The 17,207-nt window shown below is 33.2% G+C and overlaps 1 protein-coding gene across 2 annotated transcripts in view; it reads left to right on the top strand.

Moving 5' to 3' along the window:
- Nucleotides 1-12,471, top strand: part of LOC113549597 (protein charybde-like) — a 36,476-nt gene extending 24,005 nt beyond the window's left edge. The window contains exons 1-4 of one of the 2 annotated variants that reach the window (XM_026950977.1): nt 10,482-10,925; nt 11,137-11,329; nt 11,486-11,641; nt 11,781-12,471. In XM_026950977.1, the coding sequence (XP_026806778.1) occupies nt 10,868-10,925; nt 11,137-11,329; nt 11,486-11,641; nt 11,781-11,865 (492 nt within the window). In that variant the 5' untranslated portion in view covers nt 10,482-10,867 and the 3' untranslated portion in view covers nt 11,866-12,471. Of the gene's footprint in view, nt 1-10,481; nt 10,926-11,136; nt 11,330-11,485; nt 11,642-11,780 lie in introns of those variants that run through there. The other variant, XM_026950976.1, reaches the window with a different exon arrangement.
- Nucleotides 12,472-17,207: the final 4,736 nt, after the last annotated feature.

Below are 17,207 nucleotides of genomic sequence, written 5' to 3'. Positions count from 1 at the left end.
GCTAATACTGATGAAAAAAAGGCAAAGTATCTATTTTTAAATATGTTTTATAGTTTATTGCACTGAAAAATAACATAGATATTGTAATTTGATATTGCATTATAATAGTATAGTTGTTATTAGTTATTATTATTATTATTTATTTATTTATTTATTATTAATTATTATACATAAATTTTAAAAAGATTGGAAATGGAACCGGTGATTTTCTGTTTTTGTGCAACATTAGGATTATAAACGTGTCTATTTCCAACGGTACCGATTGATAATGAAGCAATAATAATTTTGAAAAAAAGATTTGAATTTGTTATCAAGTCTTCTTGAGATCGACTTTTTCATATTTTTGATTTTTTGGTTTTAACTTCGACAAAAAATAAAAATTGAAATATGTCAATTATTATTTATTAATGCAAAGTTTTGGGGATTTTGAGGGATTATATCAAAATGGCAATCATTTCCTGCGATTCATTAAATCGTAAATTTTATCTAAAACATTTCGACATTTCGTTTGTAGTATTCGACATAGTTAAGGGTAAAAATTGTATTTTTTTTCGCAATTACAATAAAACACTAGCGACTAGCCTATGATAATTTGTTCCCGTATTAAAGTGGTTATATACATTTCATTATTTAAAACACGCTTACAAATATAGTACTTATTATGTAAATTCAGTTAAGTGGTATTTTACCGCAAAATCTGTCAGCTAATGTTTCGGCGAGAATAAGAGAATCGGAACGTCGGTATGTATAGTGTTGAACATTTTCCAAAGCCCAATGGAGCGATACTGTGAAACTCCTGTTGTTTTTTATGTCGTAAATAAACCTGTATAAGGAATTGCACGCATCGAAAACAATTAATTTGTTTCGCTGTCCGTTCACAAGTACCTACGTAACGTCGGTTGGTCGACAAACGGTAGTTGTGTAAAGGTTAAATAATATTAAAAAAATAATATTAATAAACATCGATTTTCTCTTAGATTTAATTTAGCGTACCCGTCTATATGCCTATCTATATATCCATCTACGATCTACACCAAAAATAAAACATAATGGTACCAACAAAAGGATCGAAAACCTTTTGTTACCTATAATATACGACGATAGTCCCGCATAAATGTATATATAGTAAAACCAAAAATAATGGCTCAGGTTTCACAAAAGTTTAAATAATATATTATACTAAAGAAAGAAAAAACTTCGAGAAAAGGCCGATGCAAACACCCTCTTATATTATACGATAATTTTTATACAGAAAATAAAATTAACGTCGTTCGAATTTGCTTTAAGCATCAAAGGACCTAGGATTTGCAATTGAAAATTAGTATAATTTATTTTGCTTTTTAAAAAATGTGAACAAACATAATATTGTTATTATTATCATCATCATCATAATTATGTCTCTGAAAACGAGTCAAAGAAATAAGTTTTACATAGGCTAGAGAAATCGGATGGAAAGATGTATACTTAATTTTTTTTTTATTTGTTGATATACAATAAATACACAACAGACTATAGGTACAGAGAGAGTATAAATTGTAAATAAATATATAAATATATATTATATATAGTTATTTAGACTTTATTAATAATACTTTTTTAACCACCACCACAATGGATATAATGTTATTTGCCCGCAGATAATAATATATATTTTATTCAAGGCGAAATTATTTTATTATGACGCAGTCTGAGCAAAGTCGGTTGTGACTTATGAGACATGCAGCTCCGGTTCGAACTACAATGAATATATTATAAAAAAAAAGTCATTCGCTGGGTGCATTTCAAAGTACGCCCGTCAAAAACAAGATGAATATAGAATGCGACGCGCAATGCATATATCCTTAAAAGTTAAATTTGAATAATCCAATAATAACTAAGTTATATTGTTGTGTAATTGCATGAGTTTGCTTTGCTGCATGTAAACTGCAACGAGATGTGCCATACAGATCGTAACCTACACTAAGTTCCTAATACTATAATTCATACAAACAACTCAGAAAGTTAATATCCTATAACTCGTTAAACAGCCAATGATAAATTTAAATAACATATATATATCAAAATAGATGCATACAATGTGGTGTGCACTGTGCAGTATATTCGTTGTGCAGAACAGTTGTATATAGGTAATAAGTAATAATCAATAGGTATATTATCCCATTTACGATTTACGAGGTGTCTCATCTATGTCTCTGTGTTTGTTCTCGTGTATGTATACTAAAACGTCCATCATATAATTTATTTTGAGTATTTGATGAAAATAAGTGATTACAATTTAACAAAATTTGCATAAAAATATAAAATAGTTTTGTATAATTTATGCAAATTGACTATCTCCACTGATTTACTAAATACATAAACCACAATATTTTGTTTTTCTGATTTTAAGTAAGCTAAAATCACTACTGACTGTATGAATATTAAGGTAGACTCCGTTCACAATAATCCAGCACACAAGATTATGGACTTCATTTAGACTATCGCTGTGATTTTTAAATATCTTAAATATATATAATATAATATAGTACAGTATTATTATTGCCATGTTCAAAATAATGGAAAACGAAAAACTATACCGATGTCGTAATCGTCGTCGTCGAGCTCCTGTATAGCAAACGAACGATTATATTATACGACCGGTTAACACCCACGACCATTGTCGTGAGGTTTTTTCACCCGTGAAACCAGCCGAGAACAATCTTAGCCGGACCCCACCCTTTCCCCTATATCTCCCCGCCCCTCGCCATCACCCGAACATCATTGTAGTAATAGTCGGTCATATCATTATAGTGGGTAATAATTCTTTTACATCGTCGTTGCAGCTCGTATACAATAATACAATAAAATAATATTCTCATTGTCTGATCGGAACCAGATTCACGTCTTTCTACTATACACGGCCGTGTACCATACCGTATTAATATACTTATATACTATGATATTATATTGTCATTATTATTGTGTGCGCAAACGGTGTATGGGTAATTTTTTATCCTCTCGTATTATCATCATAATATAATATTACGGGAGACACTAATCCGCGCTCAGAAATCCCTGTGAGAAGACCACACGCCGACGCGGATCGACCGGGGACAACCGCGCGCGCAATGGTCAGGAAAAACGCATCAACCCTTTTGGGTATTTTTTTCTTTATTATTTTACAAATGTCCTCGGCACGAGGGGACCGTTACTATGACGGTGGTGTAGGAGGGGAAGAGGTCGACAAAGAGGACTATTCAACTCGTACACTCCGCGTATGTATATATGTTATATGTACAATATATTATATAGGTACACTTAACACAATGTCCCTCGCTGCTGTACGGCTATGCATATGCAATTATTATTCAGGCATATATCGATATCCTCGACACGGTATACACACGAGATCTATCGATCATTGGACGATGCCACCCCTCGTTGTTATTATTATTATTATTTTTTACAATCCACACAACTGCCACGCTGTACATACATTATGTTTTTGGCGTCATTGTGTAGTCCTGCTGATCGCAACGGCGATTTTTCGCGTACAAACAATTCTACAAACATACTATACACAACAATATAGGTAAACCGAGTACTGACGACGACAACAATGTGCATGACGTTTTTGTCGTGCGACATACTTAATAGGTAACCGAGTTCTATTATTCACCCCAATCCTTTTTTGTATTTTTCAAGTGTACAGTGTTGTACCTTCTTACCTATGCACGACTCGGAACGTGTAAAACTATATCGTGCCCGTGTCCCATTAAATAATCAATAATATTAATACGTACAGGCGTTAGCAATCTGCAGCATGATATAATGATATAAATATATAATGTCGCGGTCCATTGTCGATTCTGACCATGTATTATATCTTTATATGAAGCTGGACTAAACTGCACAGCATAATATGATGGTATTTGATTGGATATACATAGAAAGGTGATGTTAGTGTTGGTTCAATAACAATAATAATATTGATTAACGTCCAACGAATATAAAATATTAGCTATAAAAGTAATTTAAAGTTATTGGATTATATTATAGAATTATGTGATATTTTTTTCTCTGTCATTTTCTGCATAAAGTTGACATACACCAATATAAATCAGACATCAGTGTGGTTTTGTTTTTGTTTTTTTATATTGGATTTTAAAATAGCGTTTTGTTTTGACATTACATTTTATACTTTCAGTTGATATGCATAACATTAAATAATATTACAAAACTACAAACGTCCATAACTCACGTTCTAATTGGAATATGGGAAAAAAAATCGATGACAAAACATAGTTTAATGTTCATATTCTCGACGATTCACACTGATGTTAAAATAGACTAACAGACAAAGCCGTAAGCAAAAGCGTAAGACCATTGAGTATAGATAGTATAGACAGTATTGAGTATCTATACTCAATGGTAAAACGTATAGACGACAAATTCGGGGTACGACTTCCTCCCGAACCTAAGTTATGTTATTTGTGTTATAAGTTATCTCTCTAATACAGTAACACACATTATACAATTTAAGAAAATTATAATACAACAAAAACCATGTTCATCATTTTGTAATCAGTGTTTAAATTTGATAAACACAACTTGTTACAATACTGTACTTGTGCAATGTGTAAGATATTTCAATATTTTTACTTTTAATATAATAATTTAAATTATAGTTTAAGTTGGCTATACTCTAAAAACTGATTCAATATAACTGTAATACATAATAATATATTATATTGAATAAAAACTTTGTGGCATTAATGATGGATTATGCGTATATTATTGTATTTACAATATGAGAAATACGATGTGTGGGTTTGCTATATCAACAATATTAAGATACGCGTTCGTGATGGATGGAGGTCGTAAACAACAAATGATATATATATGTTGACATCTGACGAAGTTGCAATAAAACTGTTAATTTTTTCCGATAACAGAGTATAATTTACAATGATTTTGAAAATATTAACAACTAAGACGCTGGCAATCGGTGTAGTTGCCTACTCCGAGCTCCTTAAAAACGTATCGCGTAGAGTTCATCACTGAGACATATTTTTATCTTTCCTCGACCTGCTGGCTAACATTAATTCCATCGCTGAAGCACGTTACGTTGCCTATCGCGTTTCCAGGACAAGGCGTATAATTTTGTTTTCTTATTAGTTATTAATTTATTATTATTCGAGCATCGATTGTAAAAAAAATTGTAACTCATCGATACGTTTTGCTCGTGAAATCGCAGTTATTGAGTTGGTTTAGTGATTTTGTTTTAATTCTAGTCAATAATTACAATCTTTTAATATTATATATATATATATCGTTCATCGTCTTAATTTGGTTTTAGTTAATCCGTGTTACATAATATTAACCGAATCATAAAACTAATGTTATTAAGTTATTTGTGAATGTCGATTGTCTGACACTGTTCAATATGATATCATTGAATCATTTGTATACATCAAATCTATGACAGTTGTGTAAAATTTCTCAACTGAAATTATGATTATGAAAGGAAATATACTTATTAATTGTCTAAACAATCTTAAGACATACTAATAAATAAGGATATTATTTGGATTAATTTTAGTGAAATTTGGCGGTAATATGATTTTTTTTTTTTATAAAACGAGTTTTGTCTATAAACATATGTATACAATATGTCAACACTATTATGATATTATATAAAAATATTATAATATTATATCAGATAATACAATAAATATAAGCTGTTCGTCTGATGAAATGCATTATTAATAGAATAAAGATAACATTATACAAATACATCTGTTAAAAATGTATTCTGATAACTTTTTTCTTATATATTCACGTATTTTTTAAAGAATAAATATTTGCACGGTATAATATTTTATTAATTACTGTTTTAGTATGATAAAAATAACCAAAACTTCTAAAACAAAATGATATAAATTTGTTGGTTCAGCATTTAACAGCTATAGACGTTAAGACAGATAAGGAAAAAATCAAACTATACACAATTTTCTACGAATATAAAACTCAAATAGTATATGAAAATATAGGTACAAAGATTATTATTATTATTATTATTAATACAATGTGGACATGATTTTCCTTATCTCCAAAAACTATTTAATCCTATACATAGAATGCCTATTAATAATCATAAATTATAATAGACGGTGAACTAGAGGAGCTCACGGCTCATAGTTTTCCATACTGTTTGCTATTCTAATTTCTGATATTTACGTGTAGCCCAATACATGTGTCTCGCGTGTATACAATATTGTTAATAAATTATACCATACATTTTCAGAGAAAACATCCATTGTTTATTTACTTTTCATTTTGAATTGAAATTTCCTTCTTATTTTACTGTTCCACCCACCGAACAATTTATTTATTATTTTGTAAGGTCGTTGTAATTTATCTTCTTGTCCAGCACTGTAATTCCACTGACTACTGTATGGACATAATATTTCGTATACATCTAAACACCTTATTTTCCTTTACTTGACATAAACATTATATGTTTATATATTTCTAAATATTATTTATACGGAGACGTGCTTAGCCACTTGGGTCAATTGCGCAATAAAACTGTTTCTTCGTATCGATCGTAAAGCAATAAAAACCTCTGAACAACAAAATTGGGGTTCGCGCATTTTAGTAATTTAACCGTATAACTCAACCTGAAATTCTTTCATATTATTTCGATTTTAAAAATCAAGAAACTGTATCAGTACTTCTCTGATTGTATAATACTATATTATACTTTTGGATACCAGATAGTAAATGCGCACTCGAGTAGACGGCTGTATGACGCGAATTTATATAAAATACTTAAATAAACATTTTTGGGGTTTTGAAGTAATCGTTTATTCGTCTGAAGACCTACTTAAGGTACACTATTTGAAACCAGCCAATACAGCTGACTGATTATTATTGTTCATATTTTTCACCGACGACATGTTCTTTTCTTACGCTCAGCACCTTCGTACAATTTTGGATAGCTGCATACACTGTGTGTAACTACTGTGTTACTGTATATTGTGTAGTTACTAGTCAGTAGTTACAGACTTTGGTATATACCTATTGAGTGGCGTACTAGGTTATTACAAAATCGAAAAAAATTTTATTTTGAAACATTAGTGTTTGTAAAATAACATTTTAGTGACTGTGATTGATTCAAAAACAATATACACGAAGTAGAGCTACTGCAAACGAACGAGGTTTTCGCAATGAAAATTAATATCATTTATCGGACGGCTAAAACTGATAACGGCCGTTATCGAACAATTGAAATCATTATGTGGCTATTGTTATAACAACTATATTATATATTATGTGCCAACTACCAACCTTATAAGTTATAATATTATACACTTCACTATGGCGTATAGAATCGACGACAGATGGATTTTCGCTATTAGTACACGTGTTTACAATGTAGATAAATATTAATATTGATTCATAATATATTAATATCTATATCGCGCTAATATGCATGAAGCGTTTTGTCCGTATGTGTTGTCCCGTCTGTTTAATGCGTAGCATAGAAAATGTACGTTAGAAAAATCCGTTTTATTCTGTTATTTTTAATATTAGATATCATTAATATTGAAGATTTTATTTTAAATTTTAATATGTCTATAACTTGTTTCAAAATAAAAATATCGAAAAAGCCTTTTAGGACCCTCGCTAATATTCTTTCCTTTAAATTTGATAAATTCACTCTAATATCAAAAATAACAGAGTAAAAAACGAAATCATAAAATGTGCAATGTTATGCATTAGTTAAAACGGCTATACCATTCTCTTAAATATTTTCATAACGCTATGCAGTTCGGTATCATACACGGGATAATAGCGGTTAAATAAAATATAATAATTTTCGACTGCGAATCAAATAGTGTGTTGGAAGGGGTTCGCGCGTAGGAGCGTGACAACGATAACCTAACCAACAATATTATATTGCACCGTTAGATTTCTCATACCCCATGCCGGCGGGTGTTGTTCCTTTTTTTTTGGTAGGGCGGCCGCTGGTGATAAAAGGCTTGACAGAAGGGCCGATAACCGTGCCCTGTCTTCATTAAATCGGGTGCGGTAATAGGTTAGAGGAATGGTAACCGTCGGCCACAGCCCAGAGGGATGGGTTAGTAATTTTCCCTTTAACTACCCGCAATTCCGCCGGAAGTTCAATGATAAGTACACCGCACAAAATTGTACAAGAATACGTAGTGCACAGGTCAATACACAAATAATATTACAAATTATTATTATTATACAGCGTGGTGTGTGCAGCAGCTGTATACCAGATTTTGAATGATGTAATATTCAAGTAAATTTGTAACAGTAACTATTTATACAGCGTATAATACTGTATATGATAACACGACACTATATATTCGTATGGTTTCGTTATATCTAACAAGCAAAAAATTGGACGAAAACTAATAAATTGAGTTGAATATGAGTTATAAAATATAAAATATCAAAAAAAAAATATGAAATATAATAATTAGGTCAGATATAAATCAATTTCAGTAGGTAATTTTAGTCGTTGTATTGTTATAATATTGAAATGACAGTTTTTTAAGTAATTTCATCTTTGGCGAGGTTGTATAGATCATTCAAAATGCATTATAATATGCATCATGCATTCATGCATCAATGTTTGTATGACTGCTCCACATTCTCATTGTTCCGAGTCTTCCATATTCCATTTTTTAGTGTCACAGCAGTTTGGACTGTGAGAGTAGTGTTATTCTCCACGAAGTTATAGTAATTATGACTACTATTAATTGGAAAAAAAAAAGAATAAAATCATTTCGTATTTTCAATCTCTCTCATGATCGTACAACACACAACACGTTATTATAATATCCAAACTATGCTACCGCTGCCTTAAGTCTTTGTTCCATCTGTCAGCAGTAACAATTATATAATATTATAATACTGTGGTCCGCGACCGCCGGTCGGTTCATTCGATCGAGTGTTTTTTCGTTGCTTATTCGTGAAGGTTTTAAAAGTTTTAATTTTAATCGGTGTAATAATAACGTTTCAGTATGCATATTAGAGCATAGCACAGCCATTTGGGTTATGTTTAAAATCATTACCCTCCGTCGTTCCCCCCACCAAAAAAAAATAAAAAACCGTAAATAATACAACGATCTTTTGTCCGAGTAGTACCCATATTAGCGTGTATAATATAATACTTATTGTACGTTTATACCGTATATGTTAAAATATAATAATATACGCTCTGTCGCGTGATTTACTTAGGACGGCTCCCGTTTACAACTCTCGAATACCCGACGACCTTTCAACGTGCAATCCATCACGTATACACTCGTATCGCTGCGTTGCCGTCGGGTACCGGCATGAGCGTTTTCGGTGTAACACTGTCCGTTATTGTAATTATTTCGAGTGATTAACACGTACCTAAAGAGATTTACATTCGCGAAAACCGAACAAATACGCAACATACGATTGTCCCACAAACCTCACTGATCACTTTCCCCGGCTACCGGGTGCGCATACGTCCTAATAGGAGGCAGATGTCGTGTGCCGATGTCGTAGTTGGGGCGAAGAGGAATTATCACAAAAACCGTGTTGTAGTAGCGGACAATGTGTACGTGTATTTATAATTTATATTATTGTTATTGTTTATTTAAAAATCCGTTTTTTACGATGCGTTTACCATGCGAAGTATAGCGTCGAAGGGAGGCTGCGACAGTCGCACTGAAGCCGTTTTTGGCAGTGGAAAGATTTTTTTTCGTTTTCGCGGCAGGATATTATAATTATATAAATAATTGTATATTATAACTGTAATATTACGATGTCGCCCAAACGCCGCCGAATCGACGATGATTTCCGTAAAATCGCCGCTTCTCTACCCTTCCCCGCCCGCCCACTACATACACACGGATGGCGTACGTGCGGAACAAAGGCCAGCTCGGCGATGGTTGTCCTATCTCTATCGGTCGGGTTTTTGGAACGGAATCGGATAACGACGACGACGACAACGAGAGAGAGTGAGATACACACACTCACTCGCAGTTGGCGAGAGACACACACAAAGAAAGAGAGAGAGGGAAAGCGCCGTCGACAAAGAACGAAAGACCAAACAGATAGATGCGGCGGTGGGTCGGGCGGCGCGGGGGACCGAGAACAAGAGTAATCGTCGGCGGGCGGGGTGGGGAGCGGGATCGTGTGTATGCGTGTACGACGTGTACTGTACGTGTGTGCGTGCGAGTGTATATTATTTAGGGCTCCGGGCCCCAACGCGCGCACAGAGTAGGATTTTCGACGGTCGGGTAAGCGGTGGCGGCGGGGCGGGGGGTTAGCCGAGGGGTCCCCCACTCGATTGCGATCGGCTGGTGCGACCGACCGGCCGCCGTCGGTGGTGAGCGCTATGGCGGTGGCGGGGCGCGGGGTTTCTTTGTTCGAACAGCTGATCCGCGTTAGCCGGCCGGCGGCTGGGACCGGGACGACCGTCGACCGCCGCCACTCACCAGTACAGTCGTCAGTCCGCACACCACAGCCGCACGTAGTGTTTCGTTGCCGTCGTCGTTGTTACCGTCGTCAGTCAGTCGATTAGCTGCCGCGGTCAGATTCGGTTCACTCCTTAGCTGCACGAACTCCGATCGAGCATAACGTTTACACGCATCACGCCAGTGTGTGACAGGCGCTTTTTTATTATTCATCCGTTGTCGCGTCTTACGAGCGATTATATAATATTCGTCGTCGGCCGAAATAGTATTTTCGGTTTTTTGAGAAGAATATTCTGAATACAGTATATTTTCTTTAAAACCTTTACCGAAAATCAGTCAACATTTCTTTCTCTACTTCATTCGTCATTACAATAGATAGGCGCGAAAAAATTCCGAAAAAAATGGAAGTCGTACCTCCGTACTACATACAACCGTCGTACCCGGTCCATTCCACTCTCGGTACTTGGCTTTTTTATTTTTAACTATAATTATAATTTATAACTATCTGTTTATTTTTACATCGCATTATTACATTTACATAATTTTTTTATCCAAATAAACTTCAAATTAATTTTTTACATTTAATTTTTTTTTTTAATTTAATTATTATTTAATTTTTTTTTTTATTTTACATCATTCTAAAGATCCGTGTTGTTTTATATGTACACAGGAATCTTGAAATTGGAGGACATCGAGTCGGAAACCAGTGCGTTTATGGCATTACACCAACGACTCGAAGAAGAACTTCGGGCCGCCAAACGTGCGCAACTGTCGTGCGGCGAAGTTCTATTGCCGCCTGACTTACTACACCGAATAGCTCATGATGTTCTCAAAATGGCCGAAAGCGAACCCTGTGGTCTCAGGTGGGTTTCGTTTTTTTTCCGTTTAAATATTTTTACACTTCCCTCGCTTATTTACTTATTTGAGACCTAGTACCTATCAGGATATTTTTTTTCTATATTCGTTTTTTTTTTAAATCGATTAAAATAATTAATAATTTTTTTTTTCTATCCTCGCAGAGGATGCACTTTGTACCTGAATTTCGAAGGTGAACAAGAATGCCGGAAAATCGGCACGATCAAATGCGACACCAATACAGTGTCCACTTTTGAGTTGTTCCTCACTCTCAAACAAAACCCTAGAAATGCGTGGTCACTCATTCCACTATTCATTAGGTAAGTTACCGACACATGATTGAACATAATATTAATAATTTATTTGCTCACTCCGCCACACATCAAACGTTTGATGCAGCGCAGTATTTGTTCTCGTAAATCTTCCGACTTAACAAGATCCGTTTTTTTCCTTGTGTAGGAATTTTACAAGCGGCGGCACTATAGTGATCGATCACGAATTCACAATAGAAAAACGGAAGCTGTATAGGTCTTTTTTAGAATAAAGAGCGCCGGATGTCCGGCGCTGCCGAACGCCAAATCCTCCACCTCCTTCTCATTATCAGTATCTCATCAAAACACCATCACCACCACAACTAAAAATCCAACCATAACTAGTACGACCGATAGTACTCGTATCACTAATAGCACCGCCGTCGCCGTGATTGAGAGAGAGCCAAGACTGATCCCCTCGGAACAGCCTGTGCGTTACAAGACGAAAAACACTCGTATCAACCAGTAGCGGTCTTTGTCGTCGTCGATTATCATCAAGTAACAAAAAAACCCCAATTTATAATATTATAACATATACGTGTAATAATATATTGGTCTCGTGAGTGTGTGGAAGTGAATATTTATATATATTAAATAAGTAAAACTAAGAAGATAAAATAAACTAGCATACGGCATGATTGTTTCGTACGTTATAAATCGTGTGCATAAGTTAAAAAAAAATCGATTGTGATCATTTCTTTATGTTACGTTTAGTTTTTTGTTCTCGTTATTATTTTTGTCGATACATTTATACATTGGATTATATTTATATTATATATATATTATATATGTCGCCAGATTATAATATGATTATTATTAATATTTTTTTTCCTTTTTTATTTTATTTTATTTTTTACCCATTAAGTTGTTGTTCTTTATAGGATTTTTAATAAAAAAAAAAAAATATATATATATATATTCATAGAATGTAAACATTTAATATTAAATTATTATAGATTAGAGTTTTATAGAGTATAGTTTAAAAAAAAAAAACAAAAAAATATATTGTGTATTAGGTGCAAAATAATTTTTTTATTAATGTACGTATTTTAAGTGAATGGTAGAGAGAGATATAAAATATATATAATATATAAAGTAAATATAATATTATTTCTAATATTATCAATGAGGAATTGTTAATCAAAACGAAAAAAAAATATGTTTATATTATCGAGTGTTTGATGTCGCGTGTGTCCTCCAGACAAAGATAAAACTAAAGTAGAGTTTAGAATTTTAACCAATATTAACTTATTTAGGCTATAAATAAATCGCACCAAAAAAAAAAAAATATATATATATAATATAATGATTAAAGCAAAAAAAAATCCCAACTCATCAGGCGTTTTATAATTTGTTTTGCCAGATGTCTTTCATGTTCAAATATCTATATTGAAAAAAAGATATGTTAAACTTAGCGTAAGTGTTCCTAACTGACATCACACATACAATTAATACAATATACTATGCATTTATATATATGTATATTGTGTACATATATATATGTATAGTTATTAGCGATTTTAATTTATTCGAAAAAAAATCCCTAAAAGCTTTTATTATTTTGTGTGATTATCTCACAAATGTGATATAATTTAGTGTATCTGTATATGTTTCCATGGTATATACATGTATCGACGAACGGAATGAGATTATTATTAATATATTTCAAGAATAAATGTAGGTCTTTATACAATTTTTCTTACGAAAATAAGATAAAAAAAAATATATTAACATCATATATATATATATATATATATACGTATAAAGAATATTTTATTTTAAAATTCAGTCAAAAAAAAAAAATAAGAATTGGCATTAAAACTAATCGTTTGTTTTATAATAATTTTTTTAATTTAAATAGGCTAGTGAAAAATACCTATGTATTGTGATAACGGATTTTGACTTTTCCTTAAACGTTAACTTTCAAATTTCGTAGGCTTTAAGCGCGAGTGCGATATGAATTTTTATATAACAGCCTGTTTTTTCCTCCAAAAATTAATAATTTATAATTCTATAAGAATAACTAAACCATTGTAATAAGATATATTTTTATTTTTTTATTTTTATTTTTATTTTTTTTTTTGGTTATTGTAATGTATTTCTGATCTCAGTGGCACTGCATAAAGTGTAATCTTAACAGTATTTTTTATTTTTATTTTTTTTTTAAAGTTAAGTTTACCTTTGAATTGTGTTAAAAGCAAAATAATAAAATGCTGCGCTGATTTCGAGTAGTAGTACTGTACTACTCAACAAAGCGTCTAAAAGATTATATATTTTTGTTTGTATTTTATATATATCTATATATATATATATATTATTATACTTTTTTTTTTCGTTTCGTTTATACGAAAAATCCCCTTTTTATTGTGGCACAACCTCACCACCCCAGGCCAGTCTCATATCACTTCATAGCAATTGTCATTTTTTTTTACTTTTGTTATGTAGTAGATAATGAACAAAAAAAATAATGCAAAATATACAATTTTAAAATGAAAAATAAAAAAAAATATTTTGACAAAAGAAACCTTGTTGTTACAATTATTTTTTCCTTCTTCATCATCAGTATCTAAAATATTATGATTTATAATATTATTAGTTATAACAATTGCAATAATAATCGACGTTTGACAAAATTGCAATTTTGTGTACCAGCTGTGCCGGAATATCGAAACGATGAGCCACTGACGCCACAACGGACCTCGTCGATAGTCGTAAACAACCCGTAAATGAAAATTTTAACATGAAATTGTTTATTATTTTCAATTCAATTATGTCCTTGGTTCTCCGGAGTATTAATTGTTACACACATCATAGCAGCATGTTGTTTTTGTTGAGTTTTTCGAAGTTAGAAAAATAAAATATAAAATTGACCCCATTTCCACGGGGCCCGGGTCGTTGAGCCACCTCCACGGCACGCGAACCGGCAGAGGACGACATCGTGAATTGGTTGAAAGTATAATATCGCGTCGGATGACGATTATATTTATTATTATTCAGTGGCGACCGACAATAATGATTGTGATAATAATTGTTTCGCTCGTGTGCCAAGTGCGTGCGGTGCACGAGAGACACGAGAGAATCGTGTGTGTGAAACTACACACACGAACTGCTTTGCCGTGTTGAACATCGCGTGAGCGTTTATTCGCTTTCTACAAATCTAACTCGCCAACAATAAAATTCACGACCGCACGCCGCTGTAACTGGCTACCCGGTATTCGGTAACGAACTTCGGTGATGATAATAATCGATAGTAGAACCGCGGTGAAACGGTGACTACTGAGTAGTAAGTACTGCCGGCCATGTACGAGTATTACGGTCAGAAGTGGGAATAATATCGTAAATTTATCGTCGAGTAGTGCTAGGCTAGTTTTTACGTGAGTACATTTTGTCTAAGTACGTACACTACGCACGCTAAAAGATAATAAATAATATACCCGTTGGTACTTGGTATCCATTTTACGGTTTTGAAAAAAAGTGAAATAATATTAATATACACCCAATTCACATACACACTGCTTACACGATAATAGGATTGTCGGACGACACACACACACAGCGATCGACCCATAAAAACCTTTCTATGTGTTAACTAATTTCCCCACTTTACTAGCGCTGTCGTCACAATGTCCTTCAAACGTCTCCGATTACGACGGTCCGTAATAATGTGTTGCGTGTGTGTATTCGCGTGCCTATGGCCGGTCTATTATAAATTATAATTTTCGTCCAGAATCAAATACTGTACGCATAAGAGATTATTGTTGTGTGTAGTATGTGTTCCTAGATTTCGCCGCAAAAACTTATAGGCGGAAGTGTGCGTTACAAAAAAAAAAGAGGCTCCGAACTAAATCATTACGGTTATTGCACACATGTCACGAGATTTTTGGTGCAAATGCAGAGAAAAAGGTTTGAGATCTTGTTCTTGAGTGTTTCTACTAAGTTTTCTATCGCGTCTCTGTTAGATTTCGAGATCGTTACCCGCTGCAGACCACGATATGATATCAAAAATATTATAATGCTATAGAGTCATTGCTGGAAACCAGTTTTCCGAGATCACAGCCTCTGGTAATCGGCCGGCAGGAGGGCCGAGACGTTGACGTGCACGAACCGACCTGCCACGAACATGTTACGACCGGTCGCCGGGCCGTTATTCATCCGACGGCCACCAAACCACCACTCGCTCCTCACCAATAACGACGATTGACGACGACGACAATACTAGTCCTCGCCCGCTACAACAGGTTCATGTTCCTCTCCCTCACCCAGTCAACCCCAACCACTTGTATCGGAGTTCGTACTATTTTTTTTACTACCTTCTGATAGTCCAATGAATACACACACACACATACACATTTTATCATAGTGAAAACAAACATCCAAAATAACAATATTATTAATTTCGTGTTTTGTTCGACCATGGACTATCTTCTTAGGCACAATTTCAATTCTTTTTTGCGGGGGCTGAACAAAATTATGATCAAACAAATCCGGAGGTCCTTGACAATTTTTTTTACGCTGTATTTTATTATTTATTAGACGATTGCATGGTCATTATTACTCAGGCCTATTCCGTGAACGTGTTTAGACCATACAGCAAGTGTACACATACATACCCTACATAATAATCATTAACAAAATAAATAATATTATTACCAAATAAGAAACAATAATGAAATAGTGTTAGCTATAATTAAAAAGAAAAGAACCATTAATGTGTGATACCTACCACGAATTAAGATAATATTTACTATTAAGAGAAGAAGTAGTCAAAGCATTACATTGGCACGTCTTGCTGAACCAATATTGTGTTGTGTAATGTGTTTCCGTATATTTATTTAGGGGCAAACATTTTGATGGACCTACAACACTAGAAAATCATAGAAAACCCATCCGTATGCTTTATTTCTACTTACATTTTTTATTTCAATATAATACAATTAATATTTTACATATTTAATGTGTGTCGTAATTGATAAAATGACAAATCACCTAAATTATTTGCGAAAAAGATATGGGGACTTAAATTAATACAATATTTACTTTTGGAGACGTAATTTTTTTTTATTTTCTGTGGAGCACCCGTACACATTCAATTATAACACTAAATACAAATATAGTTATTAAAAAATTAAAAAATATTAAATAAAACCAGAGGTTTTTATAAATCAACGATAAATATAAAGGGTATAGTGGTTATTTTGTATTTACTATTTAGTATTTGTATTATGTCAGTTCATACTGTATACTATATAGCAATGTATTTAATAAATGTAATTTTAGCGTTAACATTTTATGGAATTGTGATACTGTTGTACATTGTATATACTCGAATATAAATTTTCAAATCTCGGTAAGGTATGTATAGTAGTACCTAGTACCGGTCCATCGGTGTGTCAGCTGTTTTCAAACAGAGACAATGGTTTTTTTGATACTCCTCCCCGAATGAAGCCACTGCCAGATACCAAAAAAATAGAGCGCTTCCAACTCCATTTTTGAAAATTATTTGTCTGTTTAAGCGCAGAAAATGACTGTACATTTGCTGCGGATCACATTGTGCCTTTCGTCAGTTATTTCGGTA

The sequence above is a fragment of the Rhopalosiphum maidis genome, chromosome 1, assembly GCF_003676215.2.
Source record: "Rhopalosiphum maidis isolate BTI-1 chromosome 1, ASM367621v3, whole genome shotgun sequence".
NCBI classification, from domain to species: Eukaryota; Metazoa; Arthropoda; class Insecta; order Hemiptera; family Aphididae; genus Rhopalosiphum; species Rhopalosiphum maidis.
This window is presented reverse-complemented; position numbering and strand designations above follow the sequence as displayed.